We start from the raw sequence: 22,216 nt of genomic DNA, 5'->3' as shown, positions 1-22,216 counted from the left end.
AGTTGTGTCTTCTCCAAAGGCAGTTGTGTCATCGGATTAGAAACAATTGATTTTTATGATTTTTCACAGAAAAAGTAATGAATGTTACAAATCAGAATTTTTTTTTTCCCCTCTACTCTTCAACTTGAGAAAAACATTTGAATTTGAGAAACACTTTGGTTAGTCCAAAATTCCTGTTTCCACTCAGAGCCCTGTTTACTCCGGAGTTACGATGGCATACATTTGATAAAAATCTAAGCATCCGGTGTAACAAATTTCTGACAGTACCATCTGAACGGGCTGGCTTATGCACCAAGAGAGAACCAATGATGTTGGTATCACTGGCAAGTAATGTAACAAAACAATTCAGGAATTTTCTCCTGAAAAGTTCAAAAGGGAGGAAGAACAGTTCCGTAAACTGATACAAAGAGAAGACGACACTTTCTTCACTGGACTTTTTTTTTCAAAAGACTTAAAATAATTTCAATTTAAGATGGTATTTTAAAGCCCGAAGGACTTGCACAGAGAACTTAGCAGGCACAGAATAATTTAGAAAAAAATCTAATTCCTATTGAAAACACAGACAGAACTAAAATGTTATTTCAAGAAACAATTACATGAAAGAATTAGTATTGAATTCTAAGAGCTGTCCTCAAAAATTGCCAAGACAAATACAAAAATGATACAACGACAGAATAACAGTTACGTGTCTAATACACATATAGAAAAGTCAGCACATTTAAATATTCATGAACTAAATATTTATTAAAAATGTCCTAAGTAGCTCCAGAACCAATTCAAAGCTAAGCACAGAAGATACTTCCATCCACCCAAATTCTTGAAAGTGTTTCCACTGTAAAGGAAACTATGGAAATTTGAAAAGTGCAAATCTTTAGTCTAATTTGACCTGATGGTTCTCATCTTGACTCTGGCAATTAGAAAACAAAAGGTTAAAAGAAACCATATAACTTCAAGGCGAAGCAAATTCCTGGTTTGGCACTGGCCAGATAGTCCCAGTACTGGTATTTCACAGACAGAGATGAAATAGCACTTGCAAAGATCCTGAGAATCAGAATTGAGATTTCAATTTTAGTTTAAATCATGAAGCCTATTCTCCTACAGCTAGGTCTAGGGGTCTCTTTCCCTGCTCTCCCGTTATCGCAACACCAGCCCAATCCATAGAATTCCCTATAATTTCATACACCTTTGCAACACCTGCACTTCCTCCTCTCCACGTCTCTCCCTTGCCGCATCTGCTCAGTATTAATAGAACTTTCTTAGGCCATCTAACCCCCAAGGGGTGAAAGACAACAAAAAGCCCCTGTTCCTGTTTCTGAGTACCCTCTGTGCTGCTTGGCTGGCCTGAGTGTGCACGCTGAGCGGTAATCTGAGAAGAAATAATTTTGAGTTTCATCTACAAACTTTCCCTTCGCTCCGGAACAAACTTGTGTCTCCCTGCTCTCCGCAGACAATGCTTGTCACAAAACTTGCAGAAAGTGAACAGCTTTGATCTCTCTACCAACCTGCCAGGTGTGGGTGAATTGGTCAGTGCAGGAGACACGACAGGCACACCTGAAGGTTACCTACACCTCCTTCTGTAGTCAGCCTAGAATAAATTTCTGATGAGACTAGTTGTACCTACTACAAAGAAACAACTCAGAAATGTTAAATATTGAGTTTAAACATTTGACAACGGCTGAGTTTCTGTTGCCCTTTCTATGAATCCAGAATAATTCCACTTGTGTAGTTCTGTATTAATAAAACTGCAATCAAAATGTGATCCAACACTCTCCCGAGATGCAACATGTCCTTTACAACAACAAAGCAAATGAAGCAAAAGAGAATGAAAAGTGAATTAAAAAAACATTGATCTTGCAGATACAAAACAAAGTTGGAATAAATATTAGCGCTGATGATTTCCTTTCCATTATCCACAATGTGTTTTTCCTCCCAAAGAAGAAGTGGTTTAATACCATCTATCACTCATGTAATGGATGAAGCGTGAAAGATGCCTTCAAGCAAGTTAGCAGCTTGGCTGTGCCTCAATTTGTCATAGTCATACACAAAGAAAAAATGCATCTCCTAATACATTCAAACATGTTGCATCCTGGAAGAACAACCCAACATCTGGACATCTATAGTACAGACTGCAACATCATGACTGCATGTCAAAGTAATTAATTAACATCATTTCTTTCTGCCAATAGAACACATACATTCCCTACAGAACACACGACGTTTGATCTTACTAATTTAATGAGAACCCCTGAACCTTCTGTAGCAGTTTTCATCTAGAAACTCTAGTATCCCCCACAAAGGAGGTTAGGCTCACCGTTTTATAAAACAGTAAATGAAATACAAAGAGGGAAAGGGATACATCCAGAATGAAGCAGCATTCCAGAAGCAGAGTTGGGAACAAAGCCTAAATTCCTGAATATGAGTAAGGAATAAGGAATTCTAGTATCGCTGAATTTACTGGTACCCAAAATCCATCCTGTCAAGAGAATCTCCATGGCATTTCAGAATTTCAGAATGAGAATAACCACATAATTCTTTGGATAGGCTCACCATAATGAAGTTCTACTCTCATATGCAGAAGATTCCCATGGGCTTTCAGAATATCCTGACCTGCTGCTTATATATTCTGTTTTCTATCATATCTAGCAATTCAGTAAGCCCCTTGCTCTGATTCAGAGATCACTAAAGTTACAGGAATAAAATAATTCATAGAATCATAGAATTGTAGAATAGCTGAGGTGGAAAGGGCCCCTGCAGATCATCTAGTCCAAACCCCCTGCTCAGAGCAGGGTAAGCTAAAACTGGTTGCCAAAGATTGTCCAGTTGAATTTTGAGTATCTCCAAGGTCAGACTCCACAATCTCTCTGAGCAACCTATTCCAGTATTTAATCACCCTTACGGTAAAAGAGTTTTTAAATGCTTAAGTGGAACTTCTTTTATTTCAATCATCTCAGAAGTTGGGAATCTAAGCGCTCTGAAGAGGCCCGGAACCCAGCCGCTGAGGATGAAAGATGATGAGACTCTCTTACCGGTCTCACAGAGTGGTGGTCCCTAAGAAACCCAGAACTGGGCTGCTGCCATCAGACTCTATGAATAGCCGAAATAACAAGACCTTCTTCCCAATACACTTCTGAGGAAGCTCTGATAAAAACAGTTCCTCACCTGAGGCTGGAAACAAACTCATCAGGCTCTGTAATGATATTCATATTCTAAAATGTATCATAATCCCACCAAATCTGGAAGGAAGAGTTATAACCCTCGACCAGTAGCTCCAAACTGGAATCTGTGGAATTCCAGTGGCTGGAATTTATCCTAGAAGATGGAAATAAGATTTGCAGAAATGCCTGTATTTTCTTACTGCTATCCCAATCGAACTAGACACCTATGTAACTGGGAAGCACTAATAGACAGGCTAAAGTAGGTGATGAAGCAAAGGTTATTCTGGATTCCCAAGAATTCATCAAGCTTATAGTCATGTCTCCCTACCTCCCATCCCAGCAGCAAACTTTGCAATCCCTATGGAAAAATGGATCTTCCATGCGAATGCTCATACCTTTCTGCAAATCTGCCTCCTTCGGCAGTTTGTTTTTCTAGGCGTTGATATTTCTTTAGGATGCTATCACTGCAAACTAAGTGAGATAGGGAATCACACTTTAGTCCTTGACTAAAAACTCTCCTGCAATTAGTTGCCATGATTTACTAATACTGCTACATAATTAGAACGCTGCAACTCTGTACAAAGGGTTCATAAAGGTGAGATTTAAATGGACAGTAGGAAAGGTAAGAAACTCTTACCTCTCTTACTACCACAAATATCCATTGTTTCATGTTTCAGCTGTTTCTCTTAAAATTTGAATTTTGCAGGCTAATTTCACCCAATGTGCCTTGTATTTGACGCACGTATTTTTAAGCATTCTGGACAGGGCTTATACAGCCTAGCAGTCTCTGGCCTTTGCATGAATAGGCACCGTACGATAGGACGAAAAGCTATTGAAAATGATGAACTGCAGAGAGTTTTTTGTTGAATGACCACCCTCCAAGATCAAAGAATGAGTGTTTTATCTCTCTTCTTTCTGGTTGATGCCCACAAAGATCTTCCTGATATGAAATACTCTCAGTAATAATACACACATCATTTCTATCTGGCATTTACTGTTGTTTCTAATGGGGCCTAAATCCGTCTTGCACAACACGCACCAAAGCTATGAAAGTGGTTAAAGCTTACTATTACAAAGCAGTTGTGGATGGGGACTGTTCTCACTTACTTTCCCTTTTCACCTTCCTTCAGTGAAGTCCCCATAGTTCTCTAAGCATAAGTGTATGTGTAGCAGTAGGTCTCTTTTTATTTAACTCCACAACCCAGAAACTCAATGTGCATTGTTATTATCTGATTCCACTCATCTTTTAGGTCACTGATCATATTTCATGAGTTCTTGCCATTACAAAGAGAGTGATACCCATGTCTGTGACACTTGGGTCTCTTCCCAGCTTCCCTGACAAACGGCCTTCACCATGCTTTCTTGATCAAGATTCAGGTCTTTTGAACTCTCATTTTCACTCCCAGACTTTCAGATAGTCTGCTGGGTTAACACAGGCATGTTTAATAAATAAAATCCTGCAGGTTCTCTGTACCGAATCAAGCCTTTTTGAGCTGTGAAGAAATGACTGGAGGATTTGCCTCTTAGAGACCACATATTCAAGACAATGAAACGGTATAGGGAAGGGTTAAGACTGAAGGTGTAAAATATTTTCATGAGTACAGCAATACAAGTGAACTTTTGACTGTAGAAATTTTCCTTAATGTGCAAAATTTCTGGTATTTCACCTAACGTTTTTGTCAGTAACAAAACAAAAACTGACTATTAAAAACAGCACTTTCTTTGCTTGTACTACCCTTCCAGGCCAAGAAAAGGCAGTTTTGGCAGTTGAATGCTCTATAACATCCAGCATCCCACTTCAATACATCATGTTTAAACATTAAACAGTGTTTATTGAAGCTATAGTGCCGATGACTACTATAGAATAGATGTTTACATCCCTTCATAAACACTTGAACGGGTTTCTTTGCCGGCACCAAAAAAAGACAAATGCCACTTTACCCAGAGCACTTCACCCCTAAATCCTTCTTCTGTCAGGTTATCACCACTGGTTCGCAAGCATTAGATTCCTTCTTACTTTATTATATTGTTTGCATGATAAAAAGACATTATTTCAACATCTGGCCTTTTCCCATTTGAGGCAATTCCTGGCACATTGAAGTTTGCCTTCCCTTTATCATTGCCATTCCTTTTGTTCCCTAAAATTCACTGTCATTTCATTGCCCTGGCTGTGGCAACTCCCGCCACCATTCTGTTCCCCCTCCTTCCACTTCACTTTCTTATTTTGACAAAATCTGTCATTTCTACTTGGTGCATTGCATGCAGCGTAGTGTTCATATTGCAAAACACCTGAATTCAGCTATTTATTGTCTCAAGTCCAGTTATCTGCCCACTGAGCTCCTTTCCTAGCCCCAGCTGCTTCTGGCTGTCATCTCACCTTGCTTGTTTTCCCATTTCCCCTCCATGCACTCCTTCTCTGTCATGTCTCAATCTTTATTTTGCACTGCTTTTTATGCCATGCTCCTATGCATACCGCCTTCCCCCTGCTCTTCTTGGATTTGGCCTCTGTTCATAACTATATGTTTGTAATCGGTGGTTATGCGACAACAGTCTCCTCCGGAGTGTCAGGTGTGATGCTAGCACACCATCTGCTCTTTCGTTTCCTTTGGTCACAACACATTTCCTCATTTTGTATGCTTTTCCTTACAGAGAACTATGGGCCCTCTACACGCCCTGCCAAAGCTAGATTAGCAGGGAGAGCAAAACGCTCACCTGCGAGCAGTGGTGTGAAGACTCCGTTCTGCCAAACCCTGGACTTACGGTCAGATACGCACTTGGTACGTCTGCTGCTATTTCATTATTTCTCTCCACATCACTGAAGCAGACAAGCTGTTTCAACATTCATTTCTCTGGGGACACAAAGTATCTGCTCCTGTGGCAAACTCTTTTGCAGTGTTTTGCAAGGACTACAAGTAAGTACCAGCGTTATCATCTGAGGGGTTCTAGGAGGGATTTTCACAAGTGTAATTTAGCAGAACAGGACTTCTCAGAGAAGCTTCTTCTGAAAATATTTCACTTCAAAAGTATGCTATCATACTTACAATAGCACAAACGCTGGGTAAAACAGAGAAGAAAACTCCCTGAAACTTTCCCATTTTACACATAGTGATTTAAGGGCATCACGACCTACTCTTGTCACTGAAAAGCTACTAGGAATGCAACTGATTGTAAGGCAATGGTAAAAAAAAACTCCAAAGAAAATTTTTACCTGAGTTTTACCTGTACAATGGCACATTTATCTCTGGCTTTCACTCTAAAAGACGTCTCTTATTCATACACAAAAATTTTATTGACATGGAAATAACTTTAAAAACAATAAATAACAAAATGATTCAATATACTGTCATATACCCATTAGGCAATGGAATAAATCAGCATTATCATTCCCGCATTTTAAACTGTCAGGTTGCATCACTTCTGCATCTTCTTCTGCAGATCTGATCATCACATCTCTAAAGTTAGCAAAGCTGCCTCCAGGCTGTATTTTAAATGCAACCCACCCAAGACACCAAGGCCAGCTGCACATTAGAGCCTCACTCATCGTTAGCAAAGATATTAATTGATGGCTGGGCTCTCACCACCACCACTGCAGGCTGCCATCCTCTTTCAGCTGCGACACAGGCCCAGTTAATCCACAGGATGAATATACTCAACTCCCACAGAAATCAAAAAGAAATAAGGACTCCTCACCTTGTGGAGGCTTATCTAAGATCACACAAAATCAGGGTGAAATCTGAGGAAAAATCTTAGCATGTAACACTTTCCTCTAGCAAAGACACTGCCTACGTTAAACACCGGGTCAGTGAGCAGGCGTAAGAAGGGAGGGGACACGAACGATAAGGGCTTCATTTTTGGAAAGCTGTTAGTACAACAGCCAAAGGATAGTTAAAATACACCCAGCTGCTATATTTTGAAATAAAGTATTTTAGTATCTTTGTATGTAAATGGTGGAATTTACAGCTAAACAAAGAAATAATCACTAACAGGGAAAGCTGTGTACTTCCATGCTTTCTCCCTGCAACCTTTCCCCCCGTGTCTAGGGCACACTCGCTGATGCTGCTCGAATGAATTTACTGACTCTGCCTCAGGTCTCCAGTATCGGTACTCGAGAAGCCTTGTACCTAACGCAATGTGATGAATGACTGCTATTTTCTAGCAAATTTTACCTGCTGGGGGCCTGAGGTAAATTTCAAGTCTTATTTCTGAATGAAACCTTTCGTCTCCCTTTTTGACTTCAAGCTTTAAGCACTGCCCATGAAATAGCACTGTAACTAGGAAGAACAGCATCTTTTGAAAAATCCTGAGAGCACTGAATGGGGCCTTTCCCAGTCGTAGCACACGTCTTTGGAGCCAGTTACCCATAACCCAGCAAAAGTCAGTGCAGGCCAGAGGCTTCTCCGGGCTCAGGTGCCTGAAATAGCTCCCAGGTGATTTTCTGGTGCCTTGGTGTTGGACAGTGAGCTGAGCTCTGCCCTCTCCGAGCATTCCTTCAAATACCCCATCATACCTAACACAGAGACAAGCGCTTTAGAAGCTTTCCCAAGGACCGCTACACCTTTTTTTTTTTCTGTTTGTTACCAAGCAAAAACCCCGGGAATACTTCTGAGTGGGTGTCCACATCTGAGACTCCTGCCTACACTTCGGGAGAGGGAATTCTGCTCTTTTCTTCAAGTGACAGCTCTTTAGTGACCAGAACATAAAATTATACCAATGGTACTTTTAAACTGATGTAAAGTCTGTTCATTTGTGTAGTGCACATTTAAAGCCACATTATTGTAAAACGCTCCAGCAATGAAATTTAGCATTAGCAATTCAGTTCATTAGAAAGGATATTTTAGTAGCTTCTCTCTTTTATAGCTATTACCCTGTCTAAAGTGAGAAAAACTTCAGTCAAATTAATAAGAGTAACAACTCATCACACATACACTGCCTATCTATGAAGTCTCCTCTGCTCTCCCCAGTTCGGCAGCCAAGGAAAGACGCATGTGAGCCAAATTCCCCCCTGCAAAACACACCAAACCTGCACGGGAATGCATTTAGCCCATTCAGTACTAGTAACCATGGTTTCCTTTACTGAAAATTATCCTTAAACTCTAAAGTCTTAGTTAACCGTCAGACCGTTCCCAGATAAGACAATAGCTACGTTATAAAGTTCAGCTCCAGATGTGGCAGGTGTGCTCCAAGTTCAGCGGGGCTCTGCTTTGGGAGGGCAGGCTACTCTGTGCTCTCATTTACAAGCACCTCGTCAACACAATGGTCTTGCTTTAGCAGAGAACTGACATGTATAACCCTGCCTCCTCCCAAAGATCCACAGCCATCTCTTCTCTGAAATATAAATGTCTTTTCACACTCCTTTTGAAGTGTCAGTCCTTGACATACTGCCCTAACAACAGGCAATAAGTAACGTTTTATACAATAAACTTAGCCCACAGCCTCCCTCAGCTTTGGTTTTCAGCATGAATTCCGTGTTGGATTCAGAGAGCCAGTGGACTGATTTTCCAGACTTACCCAGCATATACAATTGCCTAACAATTCGGCTACATGCAACACAGAATTTCCATGCTGCTCACATACACCTCACCGGGGGCTGCAGAGCGGGTAAATGCGAGGTGATATGCCCAGATAGCCATCAGGTCTCAAACCTCTCCTCTCACCTCCTGTTCGCCACCTGTGTGCCTTAAATCAATGTATATCTATAACTGTATCAAAATTATAATTCCAGAATTGTTGGTCATTAATTATATAACATATAACATTTAATGTATCTTCTATCTAGATTAGGAAAGTCCCCTTTCCATATGTATTTTATTCCCAGCTAAGCACTCAAGGAGCAGATCAATACAGGTGTGTGTGGTGACCACTGCAGCTGACCACAGAAACCCCAGCAGCCCCAGTCTGGATCCACACAGTCACTTTCTTTACAGTAATAGAGAGAGAAAGGCTGTGTACACAGAAAGACTACATCAAGAGAAAGAGTCCAAAATGGTGTTGCTACCTCAGGCCAGCTTAGAAGACAAACTCTTCGCATGCAGCAGCCTCACCAGCTACTACTCTGGGTACAAATGGGAAGCAAGGTTTTAACAGATCATCTGAATTTTATATGAATAATCACTCTAGCACGTAACTCATCATGGGCTTCCCTCTTAAACCAAAGGAGCCAAACGTGGAAAGAACTGGATGCTTTTACAGAGGAGATAATTGTGGTAATATTGTAATAATTACATATAATTGTGCAGACTTATTCTGATAACCTTTTACATTTTTTTAAAAACTTTATTAGACAACCAGAAGCCTGTTACACTACATACACAAATTATTTTCTTAACACATCCCTATCCTCTGGTACTCACCTGTGTGGTAGGTTAAAACATCACGTCTGCCTAGAACTAAGGAGTATGTTCAGATCCCTAATCGTGCATCGTGCTCTGCTCTGCAGACCTGGCATTAGGCTCGAGCTTCTCTTTCTCGATACTGGTGAAGCTGAGAATGGGTTTGGTTCACTGAGAGAAGTACCCACCATTGCTCGGCCTGGATGATCATACTTAATAACTCTTGGTCCCTCAACGAGATTCTCATCAACCTGATTTCCCCCCCTCATCTCTTGAGTTCCCATTTGGATAATGACTTAAGCATTTATCTAACTTAAATAACACAGGTTGTTCATTATTGACTTTAAAAGGGCTATTCATATGCATGAAGTACACTGCTAGATCAAGCCATAAGAGCAAAGGCAGGCACTGGAAGACAGAACTCCAGGGACCGGAGCAGAGAGAGTCAAGTCAGCTCAATCGACTCTTCAAAATCCTTCACAAGAGGCAGTCTCACAGGAGGGCTGGGACTGCTGGGCGGAATAACCTGTCACGACTTTGGCTTTAGATACAACCAGCTGCTTGAAGGAAGGAAGTCCTTTCCCACACTCTGACAGGGAAGATGAAGATGAAGGTAAGAAGTAAACGGACACAGGGTGCTGAATTTCTATTTTTGCCTCACTTTTGTACAAGACTTAGGACAACTGGCAACTGATCTATTCACCATCAATGAATCACATAGAAGTAGTATAGAAAGTAATTTCTTCCCAAAGCAATTCTTGGATCTACTTTTCCTTTTTCAGAATGAACTGCTGCCCTTTGCTCAGCCCGATCACTGTGGGAAAAGCCAACGCTAATGTGACTCTCATACCTTTCCATAAGCTTGCAGCACCTCCAAAGCAGTTAGCTCACGGAAGCTCAGACGATACTATCATATCTCTAGCAGAGTGAGGAGAAACCACCACAAGCAACTGAGCAGGTATTAACAGCTTCAACAAGAGACAAAATATTCCCTCTGAATGAAAAATGATGGATTAGCCCCATTTAATGCAGCCAAATTATCTGTGTAAAAATATATACAGGACATGCTGCTGTGCTGCTAACTGCACGGAACAGCAGCTTGTGTTTACATTTTTACTCCCTGGTTACAGGCTGTCCTGCGTAGGCTGGGCCCATGAAGATAGGCTGCTCCAGAGACTGCTTCACACACGCAACCTGGGTACGCAAGCCCAAGCGCGTGGGCCCAACATCCAGCAGAGGCAAAAATTAAGCACAAGCTGTTTACCTGATTACACCAGTTCAGCAGTGGTTGAAGGGAGCTGAGTATTTTTTAAGTTTAAGGAAGAGCAAATTGTTAGAACTGAAAGAGGCAGAAATCAATTCCACTCTGTAATTGCTACAGAAAGATCCTTATATGAGCCTCATTGGAGCTTATTTTTAAACATTTGCATCTCTTTGCATGATGCAGTTGTCACTGAGTCTGCAAATCACATCAAAATTAAGCTGCAATTTGAGCTTGGCTTAAATGAAAAGTGTATTATAACTTTTAAAGTCCACATGCTACCGATATGAAATTCTGTTTCAGCTAAAGCATTAATTAAGCCTGAATCCAAACTCAAGTTTCACAACTTTAAACAGACCTTTAGAAACTGCATCTAAACTCAGCAGTTGGAGTGACAAATGGAATACACAGCTTTGGTGGAAACAGAAACATTGTACCTGGTTCTGTCACCTCATTTGGCACGTAGATACAACACTCCCTGTGACACGAACCCACCGCGCAGACAAATTCCTATACAAGAAACACGGTCGGGCCCTGATCTATATAGTGGCCCACTGACAGTTTAGAGCAGCTGAGGTCTTGCACCTTTGCACCTCTTCGGGGGACCTTGGAGGTTTCCCAGTCAATCCTATCCTAAAAACCCGAGGGCAAAAAAATTAACTAATGATTCCAGCAGATCAGTCCCTGGCGTTAGGCTGAATTTTGGTCGAGCTGTATTCACAAACGAGGAGTCCTTCCTTTGAACTTTATTTCTTCTTCAGAAATAGTTCAAAGCATGTTGAGAACGCAGAAGCCCAAATCAAGCCTGAAGAAGACCACAGACTCACTTTACCATGCTCTATTTTTCTCCTGAGATTTCTTCTGTTGCTGGCCACAGCTTGTCAAGCAACCCCCCTTCAGACTTAGCAAAGTAGCTGCAGTTCTCATCCATCACAAGCCTCAGACCTGAAGCGCTCCAGCTGCTCTAGGGCTGTACCCTTAAACGTGACCTTGCTGTGATGTTAGACTTGCCTGTTGTTATGACCTTGGCTATTTTTGACAAAGATGAAATAGGTTCTTGCTCTTAATGACAGTTTGTACAAAGCATCCTTTACAAAGAAAACTGTTATCCATATGTGTACATTACTGATCAGCCTGTGCCAGACAGCAATATTATAACCATCAGGTGACACAGTATGAAGACGATTTGTCATTATTTTGCCAACTTCTCTTTAATTACACTTCGGGCAAGTACTATATTTTCTCACAAAACTAATAGCAAAGCAAACATTTTGAAAACCACTTTATTTTTTTCATTACAACCTCTGTGTGTGGTTACTCTGAAATGTCTCAAACTGTCACACACGATTTTGGGAGGTTCTTGCTTTTAATTCAAGGCTCTTGCTCTGAACTTTATTTTTCCTACCTGGTGCCCTCTGTTTCTAACCAGAAAGATTTCTGTCATCTTCCCCGCAATGAAAAACGCTCCTGAGAGTAAGAACGGTCTTCAGTAATATTGCCTGATGAGTTTTAGCATTTTGAAAGAAAGATCACCTTATTCCTTACAGACCTGATGAATTTGATGAGATGATGCTTTAGATTTCACTGAGGTCTTTTTAGCTGTTTCTTCAAAACTGACTCAGCAACTTCCTAAAACACCAGCTTAACTTAAAGCAGGTGAAAAGTCCTACTCACGTGTGTCAAGTTAAGGATATGCTTAATATTGCTGGATTGGGGCCTAACAGCTTGCAGATACAGATGGCTATTATCAAGACCCAGAAGAGGCCAGGTAACCACCAACAGTCAATTATATTCCTACCAGAACTTCAAGCTGGTATATCATACTGTTTGAAGTTAATTGCTTTGAAATAATTGGACAGGTGAGCAGGTAAGTTCACACAGAGCATTTGCAATTTTCCTTTGTATTTAAAAAAACAACGGTGCAGATTGCATGGACAAAAAGGGCCCAATTTTAATAAAACAAGTTAAAAGGGAAGGGAAAAGGTATGGCATTTTTTTAAAGACTTTTCCTTTTCATTTTTAGCATCATTAAAACCCTGAAAACATTTCATTCAAGAGCTTCTCTAGTTAATACCTCATTACTTCTCTTTTTATTGTTATGGTAATCAAGCCTTAATATATTGCAGCTTTATAGCATGAAATCAAGGCTAGGCCTGCGGGCATCGACAGATGTACAACAGCATGCAGTAAAACACAGGTATAGAGGCATGCAGAGCTGAATATGGCACAGGGTTTTTTTATAATTGTTTAGCAATTCATCTGAAGTTATTTTAACCTTGACAACAGATGAACTCTAACATGTACCATGATCAGTCCCTGGGAAGCTGCACCAAATAGCAAGTTTTGTGATTGTTGTCTTACAGGCTGAGTTTTAGGAAAGCATGAAACAAAGCCTGAGAAAGATGATTATATTGTTTGGATGACTATAGGCTGTAGATATAACTACTCTAAAATATTTAACTGAGTATATTCTAGCCAAGGGAGAATGGTAACACTGGGAAACTGCACTTAACACCAAAACCTTGTCTCCCCATAGGAAATCTGTGCTCAGAATTCATACCCTCTCCTGCCATAGGCAGTCTTTGTGGCGCACCAAAACAGAAAAACATTTGGATCCAACTTCTGGTTTTGAAGTGACACTTGGACCATGTGCTGGAGCTCTGCTTATGGTTGAATTTCACCCATCAAACCAAATGAAAATTATATATAACTTTTAGAAAGTTATCTTGTTCTCGTCTGCAGGGTGTTGAAATACTATCTCAAAAAGAGTGTCCCTAGGTCCTTTCCAAGTAAATGACAACAGATGACTCCCAGTGTCAGGTAGGCTCCACTTCTCAACACTGTTTGCAGGAGAGATCCTTCAGGAAACAATTACAGCTCCTGTGAGATTTTCTAAATTTAAAGGGAGTGTTTTGGCTAGCAATATCTTTCCCAGTAAAATCGTTTCAAATAGCCAACATTAAAAGCAATATGCCTGTGACTTAATAAACCCACCGATACTGAGGATAACAGGGGAAGCTCTGGCCCCACAGGGAGTGGGGTGGCACGCTGACAGCCAACAGCTCCAGCTTAGCCAGAGCACAGCCCTGCAGGGCCAGCCATTCGGAAACACCCAACAAATGGCATTTGCCATTGCAAACATGTAACCTTCATAGTAGCTACCCAATATTAATGAAGTAATAGGAAGAAAGTAGGCACAGACAATACATTATTCCAGGAGCAGTGAAAAATGTTTTCCACGTTGTTACTGGGTAACAGTACGATACGACTCAGTACGTGGATCATCAACATATCTGAAAATCCCGGTTAACCTCTGTTAAGCAAAGGCTCCCAGCTTCTCTCTTCTCTCGGAAATACTCAGAGTAACAATTGTACTGTATTCAGCTGGTATCTGTTGATACCTTTAAATTAAAAGAAAGTCTCCTAACAATGAAGAGGCCAGCCATCCAAATTGCCAAGCAGGGAGGTGAGTAGCGCTCTCAGCTGCCGCAAAGGCTCACTTCTATGAGGCCGTTCACACTTACAAGCATTACGTCGGACAGTGCTTGTCAGATCGGACCTTAGGACAAGAATGCATGTTGCCCAGCATATAACAAATGGGATGAAAGACAATGGGCACTATAGTCCAGTGAATACACTAATTATATTAATAAAATGAAAGCTTAAATTTTGAAGCTAATCCTGGGCTATCATTTATAAAAGTTAACAGGGCATATTTAATTTAGGAATTGGCTAACGCTTCTCTTCCCACCGCTGAAACCTCATAAATGAAATATACTGGATTGCTGCCCAGTGCGGAAATAAAAGTTATGAATAATGTTTCTATCTCAATCATTGTCAGTGCTTTAATATTCCTAATTACTTTAAAAAGCTAAATATTCAATATAGGAAAAACCTTCTTTTTCTTTTTATCTTCACTTGCAAGATTAGTGCAATTTAATAAGAGTCACTGGGTAGTTTTAGTCCACGAGAGCCATCTGTACTTTGACATCTTCTCCTTTCCTCTTCATTATTATAAAGAATAGAAAGTTTGTTACTATGTGTGTGTGAATAAATGTATACATCTATATGTGTATGTCCATGGTATGACAGTATTATTTTTTTTCTCATTTTTTTAACTTCTATAAGTGCATATGCGCTGTATAAATACGCACTGGCTGTCAGGTTAAACCTATCTATTACTAAAAATAACAAAAAGATGAAATGAGTTTTGTGACTCTACACAATATTTTACAAAGGTACTATTTTTCTTTTAAAAAATATTGTTATAGATAGATATTCAGTATGTTATGCTGCCCAATTTATCCCTTGTCTACACATCAGGTAATCCTGAAAGGTTCCTTCAAACCCCAAAGCGTGGCCTTTCTTTCTGTCCTTCCTCCCCGCTCTCTCCCTATCACCTTCTCTGCTGTAACCGAGGAGACACCAGCAAAGCCGCAGACAAAGCACCGGCAACTTGACCAGAGAAGAGTCTGCCCCGTTGAGTTCAGCCTCTGGAGGCGTCCATCCCCAGCCACATTTAACTCCTGTCCTCTTCTAATGCCTCTCTTTATAGATCCCGTTCCTGTTACCTTTTGCCTGGTAATGCTGCCTCTTTTTTAAGATCCCAATCAATTTGGGGACAAAGGGAGGAAGTAAAAGCAAAATGAAATGTTCATTCAGTAAATGACTCACCGCATCTTTCTCGATGCAGCTTTATTTACTTACCTGACGCACAAATAGACTTCATTTAACAAGCTTATTTCCATTATGTCAATAGCGGATTGGGCCTGTGTTTCATAACATGTCTGATGTTTGCACTGGAAAGAACGCTCACTGCTTCATTCCAGCATGAACTAATCGCGAAGACTTAAACTTATCATTACCAATTAAGAGAGTTTGACATACACAGCTTCTCCAGCTGAAAAAATTGAAAGCCTCAAGTATGAATTAATTTCCAAATAAAAGGTGCAGAACTCCCACCTCTACCAGTTCCCGAACTTCTGCAGTATGGATAATTTAGGGTTTGGATTTCAAGTCAGAAGGCAGAATTTGGGCTGCATGAAGAGTCAATGGCAGAATTCCCACTGGCTTCAACAGGACAAAGACTCTGTCTAGAGAAGGTGCTTTCCAAACGACACCAAGTACTACACAAAGTCGTTAATGAAGAATGCGTTGTATTAAAGATTTAAGAGAGAAAAATTTCATAATACAGCTATATTATCTATATTGGTATCCTAATAACAGGACCGAAAGCTTTAGGAGCACTGTATTTAGCACTTCTTTGTAAAAACAAGCAAAAAAGGTGAAATTCAGTATCGTAGGAAAGGGTATTATCACATAGTAATTGTTGCAAAAAACCTTCATTTTTTTCCACCTAAAGCATCCAAGTTCTAAGGCCACGGCTTTATTTAAGGCCTTTTTTAAATAGCAGCATATATCTTTATCACATCTTTGGAATCTTTACTCACCACTAGAGCAATCAGTACCTCCCCATCCTGGTTCACAATGACAAGTGTCAGGAGAAACACATCTTCCATGCACACACTCCTCAGTGCAGAGCGCTGTTGGGAAGAGACAACACACAGCACTGTAAACATATTAAGTGGTTGGTAAATATACAGTAAACTACGCCTGAGAGAGCAATATTTTGTTTAAAAATGTTAAACAAAGCAAACACACAAAAAAGGAAGTACTTGCAAGACTTAATTAATACTAAGTGACCAAAATAAAATATAGGTCTCTTGACAGCGATAAACTCATTTGTCACTTCAGCTCTTTGCAATGAAAAACTCTAACACCAGAAATTACTTTGGTAAGCAGTTTTGCTTCATAGTAAATTTTTTAACAAACTGACACTTATTATTATTATATTACAGAATATGAGCTTCTTCTATTGCACTCAAGTTGCTACTGTTCATAAGACAAAATGGAGCTCGGTTTTGAAAGTATATTAAGATCCAAAATAGATTTATAAAAAATAGCTGAAGAAGATGAAATAATTTTACTGCATGATGCAGTAGCTCTAAGTGCAGCCTTGTCTTTTCAAGGTCTTCAAGCTTTCCATAACTACAGTGTTCTAGATTGTATTTGTCCACTGTTGGATTATTGGAAGTTCAATATCATTAAGGTTCAAACTATGAAAACCACGTTGGTTTTACTCTCTCACTTGCCGGTCGACTAGAGATATACACGGAAGAATCTCCTTTTCTTCTCCCTGAGTAGGAACAGCTCATGGTTTGAAGACTTTTCTACTGTGCTGCTTTGGTGTCTGACTGACTTCCCAGTGTATGCCGGTATGCCCATCGCATACAAAAAAACTTGGACAATACTGAATAACTATTTTAAAGCCTGAACTTTACTGCTCACTAGCTTATTTCCATTTTACCACTTAGGACGTTGCCAAAAATGCAGTGTGTCATTGATTCAAATTGGTTGATTAAGTTGGAACATATAATTTCCATCTAGACTAACATGTATAAGTTATTAACGAATACAATGTAGTGGCAATGAGATCACTATATCAAAATATATATACACATATATAGAAAATATATGTCATATATACGATATACAGCATATATAACCTATGTATTTATATCCTGTGTTTTTGTATCAGGTGTGAAATGTGGGTATTATGTTTATTTAACCAAGAACTGGCTGAAGCTGGACTACAAAAGACTTATTCCAAGACAAAGATTAATTCATTCTTGTCTAAAACAAGGCCAGCAAAGCTGATTTGGGAAGTAGCTTTGTGTTGCTGTACTGAAAACCAGGCTGAAATTCCCAACTCATTTTAAGTCGGCCAACGATTTAAAGTTGCACTGGGCCTGCATATGAAACACTCTTTCTGTTCCCAGGTACCTCACAGGTCAAATGTTTTCCACCAACGTCTTGTACATTTGAACAACTCCTGCTGTATTTGACACCCTGTTTGGGCTACCAGATAGGATCACATCTGGAATCTGCACTTGGGCTGGCATCAATGTTGATGGAAACATTTTGCTGTCTATTCTGTGTTTGGGTCACTGGAGACCAAACCCACTAAGCTATCCACAAGTATATTTAAATCCAACTTCAAATCACAAGTGACCTTTGAATAAATGATCCTATAGGAAAAATCTTCTTGCTTTTTATCGATCAAATCACGTGACCAGTGACTAGAATGTTGCGTCGTTATAATGACTGCAAGATCCTTCTAGATTAGTCATTTCCTTTCTATGTTCGCTGCATATCAAAAGTGCAATTTAGTCTCATTTCGTATCTTGTGTTTAGACAGTATTGCAGGAGGCATGTAATATTGATAGCTAGTTCTCTAGTCACTAATTGTCCTCATCTTTTGTGCATTTATTTTACTTGAGTTAGGGTTTCTGAAGACAGTGAGGCATCCTAGGCTACTGAGATGAAATTCAAGACTGGGTATTATTCCAATAAAGAAATGCACGCCTTCACGCAATCGTTTAAAAATGGCTGGTTATCTACGACAAGAAGTCCACATACAGAACAGCCACAACCTTAGAATTTGTTATTAAAAGTACAGTGTACTAAAAGATATACAATATGGTGGGATAGGGATACTTCGAAAATTCTGCCCCGTGTAGCTTCATCTAAGACCACGATTCTCATTGACGTGACTCTTACACAGCAGTTTTCTAAGAGGAACGGAAATCAAACCTGAGATTTTTCTGTTCCCTGCATGGACATTTAGAATAATAAAACATTCTTACACGTAAAACATGCAACCTTTTTATACTTTTAACTAGGCTAAGCTCTCAGGCGAAGGCATGATTTGTGAGCAAGAAGGTTGATGGCGGACTATTTCTGTGCTCTTCCAAATAACAAAACTGCTCATTACTGGTCTAAATTTAGTTGATTTAGCCCCACAAACATATCACACCTTAACTATGCTAACATAAATATGAAATAATAATGACTAATTAAGCTAATAAAGTTTACTTAACCACTTGCCTCTGGACAGTCCTGACTTCTGTAATAATGCTCCAGCGCCTTGGGAAGAGCGCCATGGGAGACTTACAAGCAAGACTCAAGATAGCATTTCTCATTCTAAAGCAATCAGTGATATGCAAAATAGTACTATAGAGAACGGCATCTTTGCTTGTAGGTGTTTCGAAGTCCTGCATAGCTGAAGATGACAATGTTTAATGAGCAATTAAAGAGTCAAGAAAGGTAAAGACACTCCTTGGAACCGTGGGCTCTCTCATCTCTGGTTTATTAACTTGCTAAACAAGCAGCTAGGAGCTCACTAGCATATAGTCAGTTAAAGTGGTGAAATGGCACAGGAGTAATCCCATATGTGGGGGTCACAGCCATCTCCCTTTTTTAAAAGGGGAAGCCATTTTATTCAAGGAGGCAAATAATCAGACTCCTGCACTGTCTGATTCAAATGAGGCCTATTAAGGTCCATATAAAGGTCATATTAGGGTACAACTCTGAAGTTTTACCACAGCAAATAAAATTTAGAATTTTCCCTATAAAAAGGAAGTCTTGCCTTGCTCTAATCTTTAGAGTTTAAATTAATTTTTCATTCTATTAACATTCCACATAATAGGACACAATGGTCCCCAAGGCATTCTTCATAATGTACTTTGTACAGTGGTTTGCAAATGATCTTACTAGTTAATGGAACTATAAAAATTACTTGCACATAAAGGTCAAGAAAAATAAAGATAAGTATATACTTTCTGACACTGTCCTGTTCAACACTCAGCTAAAGGCCCCTGGGGTAAAGAAAACTTGCACTAATGCAAGGAATAGAATTCCTCCCAGTATAATAGCCCAAGCAGTTCAACCTTTGGAATTCCAGACTTTTTATGTCTGCATTTTCCCTTGACCAATTCTCTTGAACAATCCAGCACCTCATTGATCAGTTTATTATTAGCATTCTTGGCATGAGTTTAAGATCAGTTTGTAGTTTGATTCAGCCTAGTAATAAAATGACCTACATCAAAGCCCTGCCAAAATGCCATCTTTAGCAATGCGTTTAGCATGAGTTATTTGGCCATATTCAAGGTCACACAGCAACCACTCCTTATCATAGAATAAAGTCAACAAGAGGGTTCTGTAACAATTCATTTGATGCTTATCACTTGCTTTATAATTACAAACAGTGCTTTTTATAACGTATAAGGACAATCCTCGGGGAAATAGACCTAAAGATTAAACTCTTTTCACACCTGAAATGACCGCATAGATTTCTCTAACACTAGCACTTATTTTTTGGTTGTTGTCCTGAATTTGAATTTAGATATACTAAATGCATTGTCTGTGTCTCCTATCCACAAAGGTATGAAATACCTTGTTATTGAGGAGTACACTGCTAAGTGGAGCACACTGGAGAATATTTTCATTGCAGAGTTACTTCAAGTGAGTGGCACCACAGATCAGAGTGGCATCCCAGACAAAAGCAGCCACAGGCCAGGGATCCAGAGCTCCTCTGTCTTCCTCGGTGCTGCATTCCTCTGTATGGACCCAAACTACGGCTTTGCAGGGTTTAAACCCTGCTGTACCAAGCTGGTTTATATGCACTGTTATACCCTGCTCATCACTACATTATTAACCCATTGACCACTTTTAGTCCATTAAGCAACGTAACGAACACCTACCACAACGACCTTCTCATCCCCTTTCCTAGAGGTGAAAGTGCATTTAGGGAAGAGTTTCATTCTAGCGGAAGAAGTACAGAGTGATTTAGCTCCGTAAAGTTTTGTTAGCTTGTCCAAACTAATAACTTATGTACTTATTTCACAAAAGGCAGAGTCAAAAAAAATATATGTCTTGTGCTTGCAATGGAATGTGGTAATATACGCAGAGGTCCTTTGAACCTGGAGGAGTTCACAGCCACTGACTCAGCAAGTTCCACCTCCCTCCCACTTCAGCTGATGGGACTTTACTGTGCCAGACAAGCAAAATATCTTCAAAACAAAGACCAGTATAATTACAAAGTCTAAAAACACCCAGTGTAGAAAGCAGAAAATAGGCTTCATGAACTGCAGTCATTCATAGCAGCGCGTGCTGCTGGAGAGATGTGCTGGAGTGTTCTGTAGGAGCTGGAGTTTCCTGGGCTCTGCAGGCTTTCTGCCCAGGGACTGTAGTGCAGCCAGGAGGTGACGGAAAGCATAAATTACTGTAGATACATTATAAGAACAGAAAACATTGCTAAATGAAGATACAGACACTACTATATGACAGACACAATGAGAAATTCAGGCACTCTCCTAGAACTACCCAGAATAAACGGGTCTATTCTAACTGCAGACGTGGCAAAAGGACACTGCCTCACGACTGCAAGTTCTTCAGAATATTTTTCTTTTCTCTGCCCTACTTTAGGCAGTCTCTGCCTGTTTTATTTCACTACACACTGATCTCACCCAAACTATGACCAGTTTTGTTTGTTTGCTGTGAACCAAATGTAGACTTGCATTTTTTCTATATTTGCGGGTATTTTAACTTCAGGTCATCTAAGCATTTTGCCCCATGCTTTATAGTTGTTGGACTACGCAAAGCAGAAATTTTATGGAAAAAGTGATGTTTTCCTTCACTATTTAGTATGTGTCCCTGGAACAATTTGGGCCATTGTAGTGCATTCCTCCACTCCCTCGTGCCACTTTTAGGGGAAAGAATAATTTATCAGGTGAACTAGCAGTTATCTCATGGCCAGTGGTTTCAGATAATGCAGAGAGGTCAAAGAAGATGAAAAAAACATGAAAAAGACGCTTGCCCCTTATCCATTAGGAATCTATTCACTCAGGGCCGCTCTGGTGTTTCCATCTTAATGTACTGGCCTGAATCCAGGCTGTGCTGAGTCTACAATATTAGCTTCATTAGATAAGCCTGTAGTCAGCTTTTGGCTAGATTCTCTTAGAATGTGCTCAGAAAAGGGAGGTTTGATAGTAGGAGAAAGATGACTACAGCTAATGCATCTAGGTAGGTTTTCCTCATTCTTACATTACTGCTTATTTGTGGAACGGAAGATTCCCTCTCTAAATCACTGACTTTCCGTCAGGAATCATGCTGATTAGATGGTTTCCTGCATAATTGTTTCAATGAAGTGGGATAATAGTTCTTTGCATTGCTTAATGTCTATTTCTGTGGTCATCACTCAGGATACATCCATCAATTTATCACCTTGGATAGCACTTTAATACAGGGTTTGGCAACTTTAATAAACGAAGATATGAAGAGATCTCAAAGCCTGCTCAGACTTTGAGGAATTTATTGTTTCAGTGTATGGTAACCCTTATTTTTCATCTCTCCCTGATGAAAGTACTAAAAAAAAACCATACAGAAACAAGGAGATCAATTTGAGCAAAGGAAAGAAGAGACGGATGCAGATCATATAACAGCAATGGGTCACAAGATCAACTCCTTTTCCTGTAGGTGTAATTCCATTACGGTTTTTGGCAGATTTAGAATTAGAGACTATGCATCTATGCAATCAGAACAGAATCAATGGTCTTTCTTGTTGTCTGGGA

General features: G+C 39.9%; 1 protein-coding gene across 1 annotated transcript in view; it reads right to left on the bottom strand.

The window, feature by feature from the left end:
- The window catches only part of MEGF11 (multiple EGF like domains 11), a 279,625-nt gene that overhangs the window by 167,683 nt on the left and 89,726 nt on the right, over positions 1 to 22,216 (bottom strand). The window contains exon 6 of the mRNA XM_054214943.1: positions 16,196 to 16,288. Coding sequence (XP_054070918.1) covers positions 16,196 to 16,288 — 93 coding nt within the window. The remainder of the gene's footprint in view (positions 1 to 16,195; positions 16,289 to 22,216) is intronic.

This window comes from Rissa tridactyla, chromosome 9 (genome assembly GCF_028500815.1).
Source record: "Rissa tridactyla isolate bRisTri1 chromosome 9, bRisTri1.patW.cur.20221130, whole genome shotgun sequence".
NCBI classification, from domain to species: Eukaryota; Metazoa; Chordata; class Aves; order Charadriiformes; family Laridae; genus Rissa; species Rissa tridactyla.
This window is presented reverse-complemented; position numbering and strand designations above follow the sequence as displayed.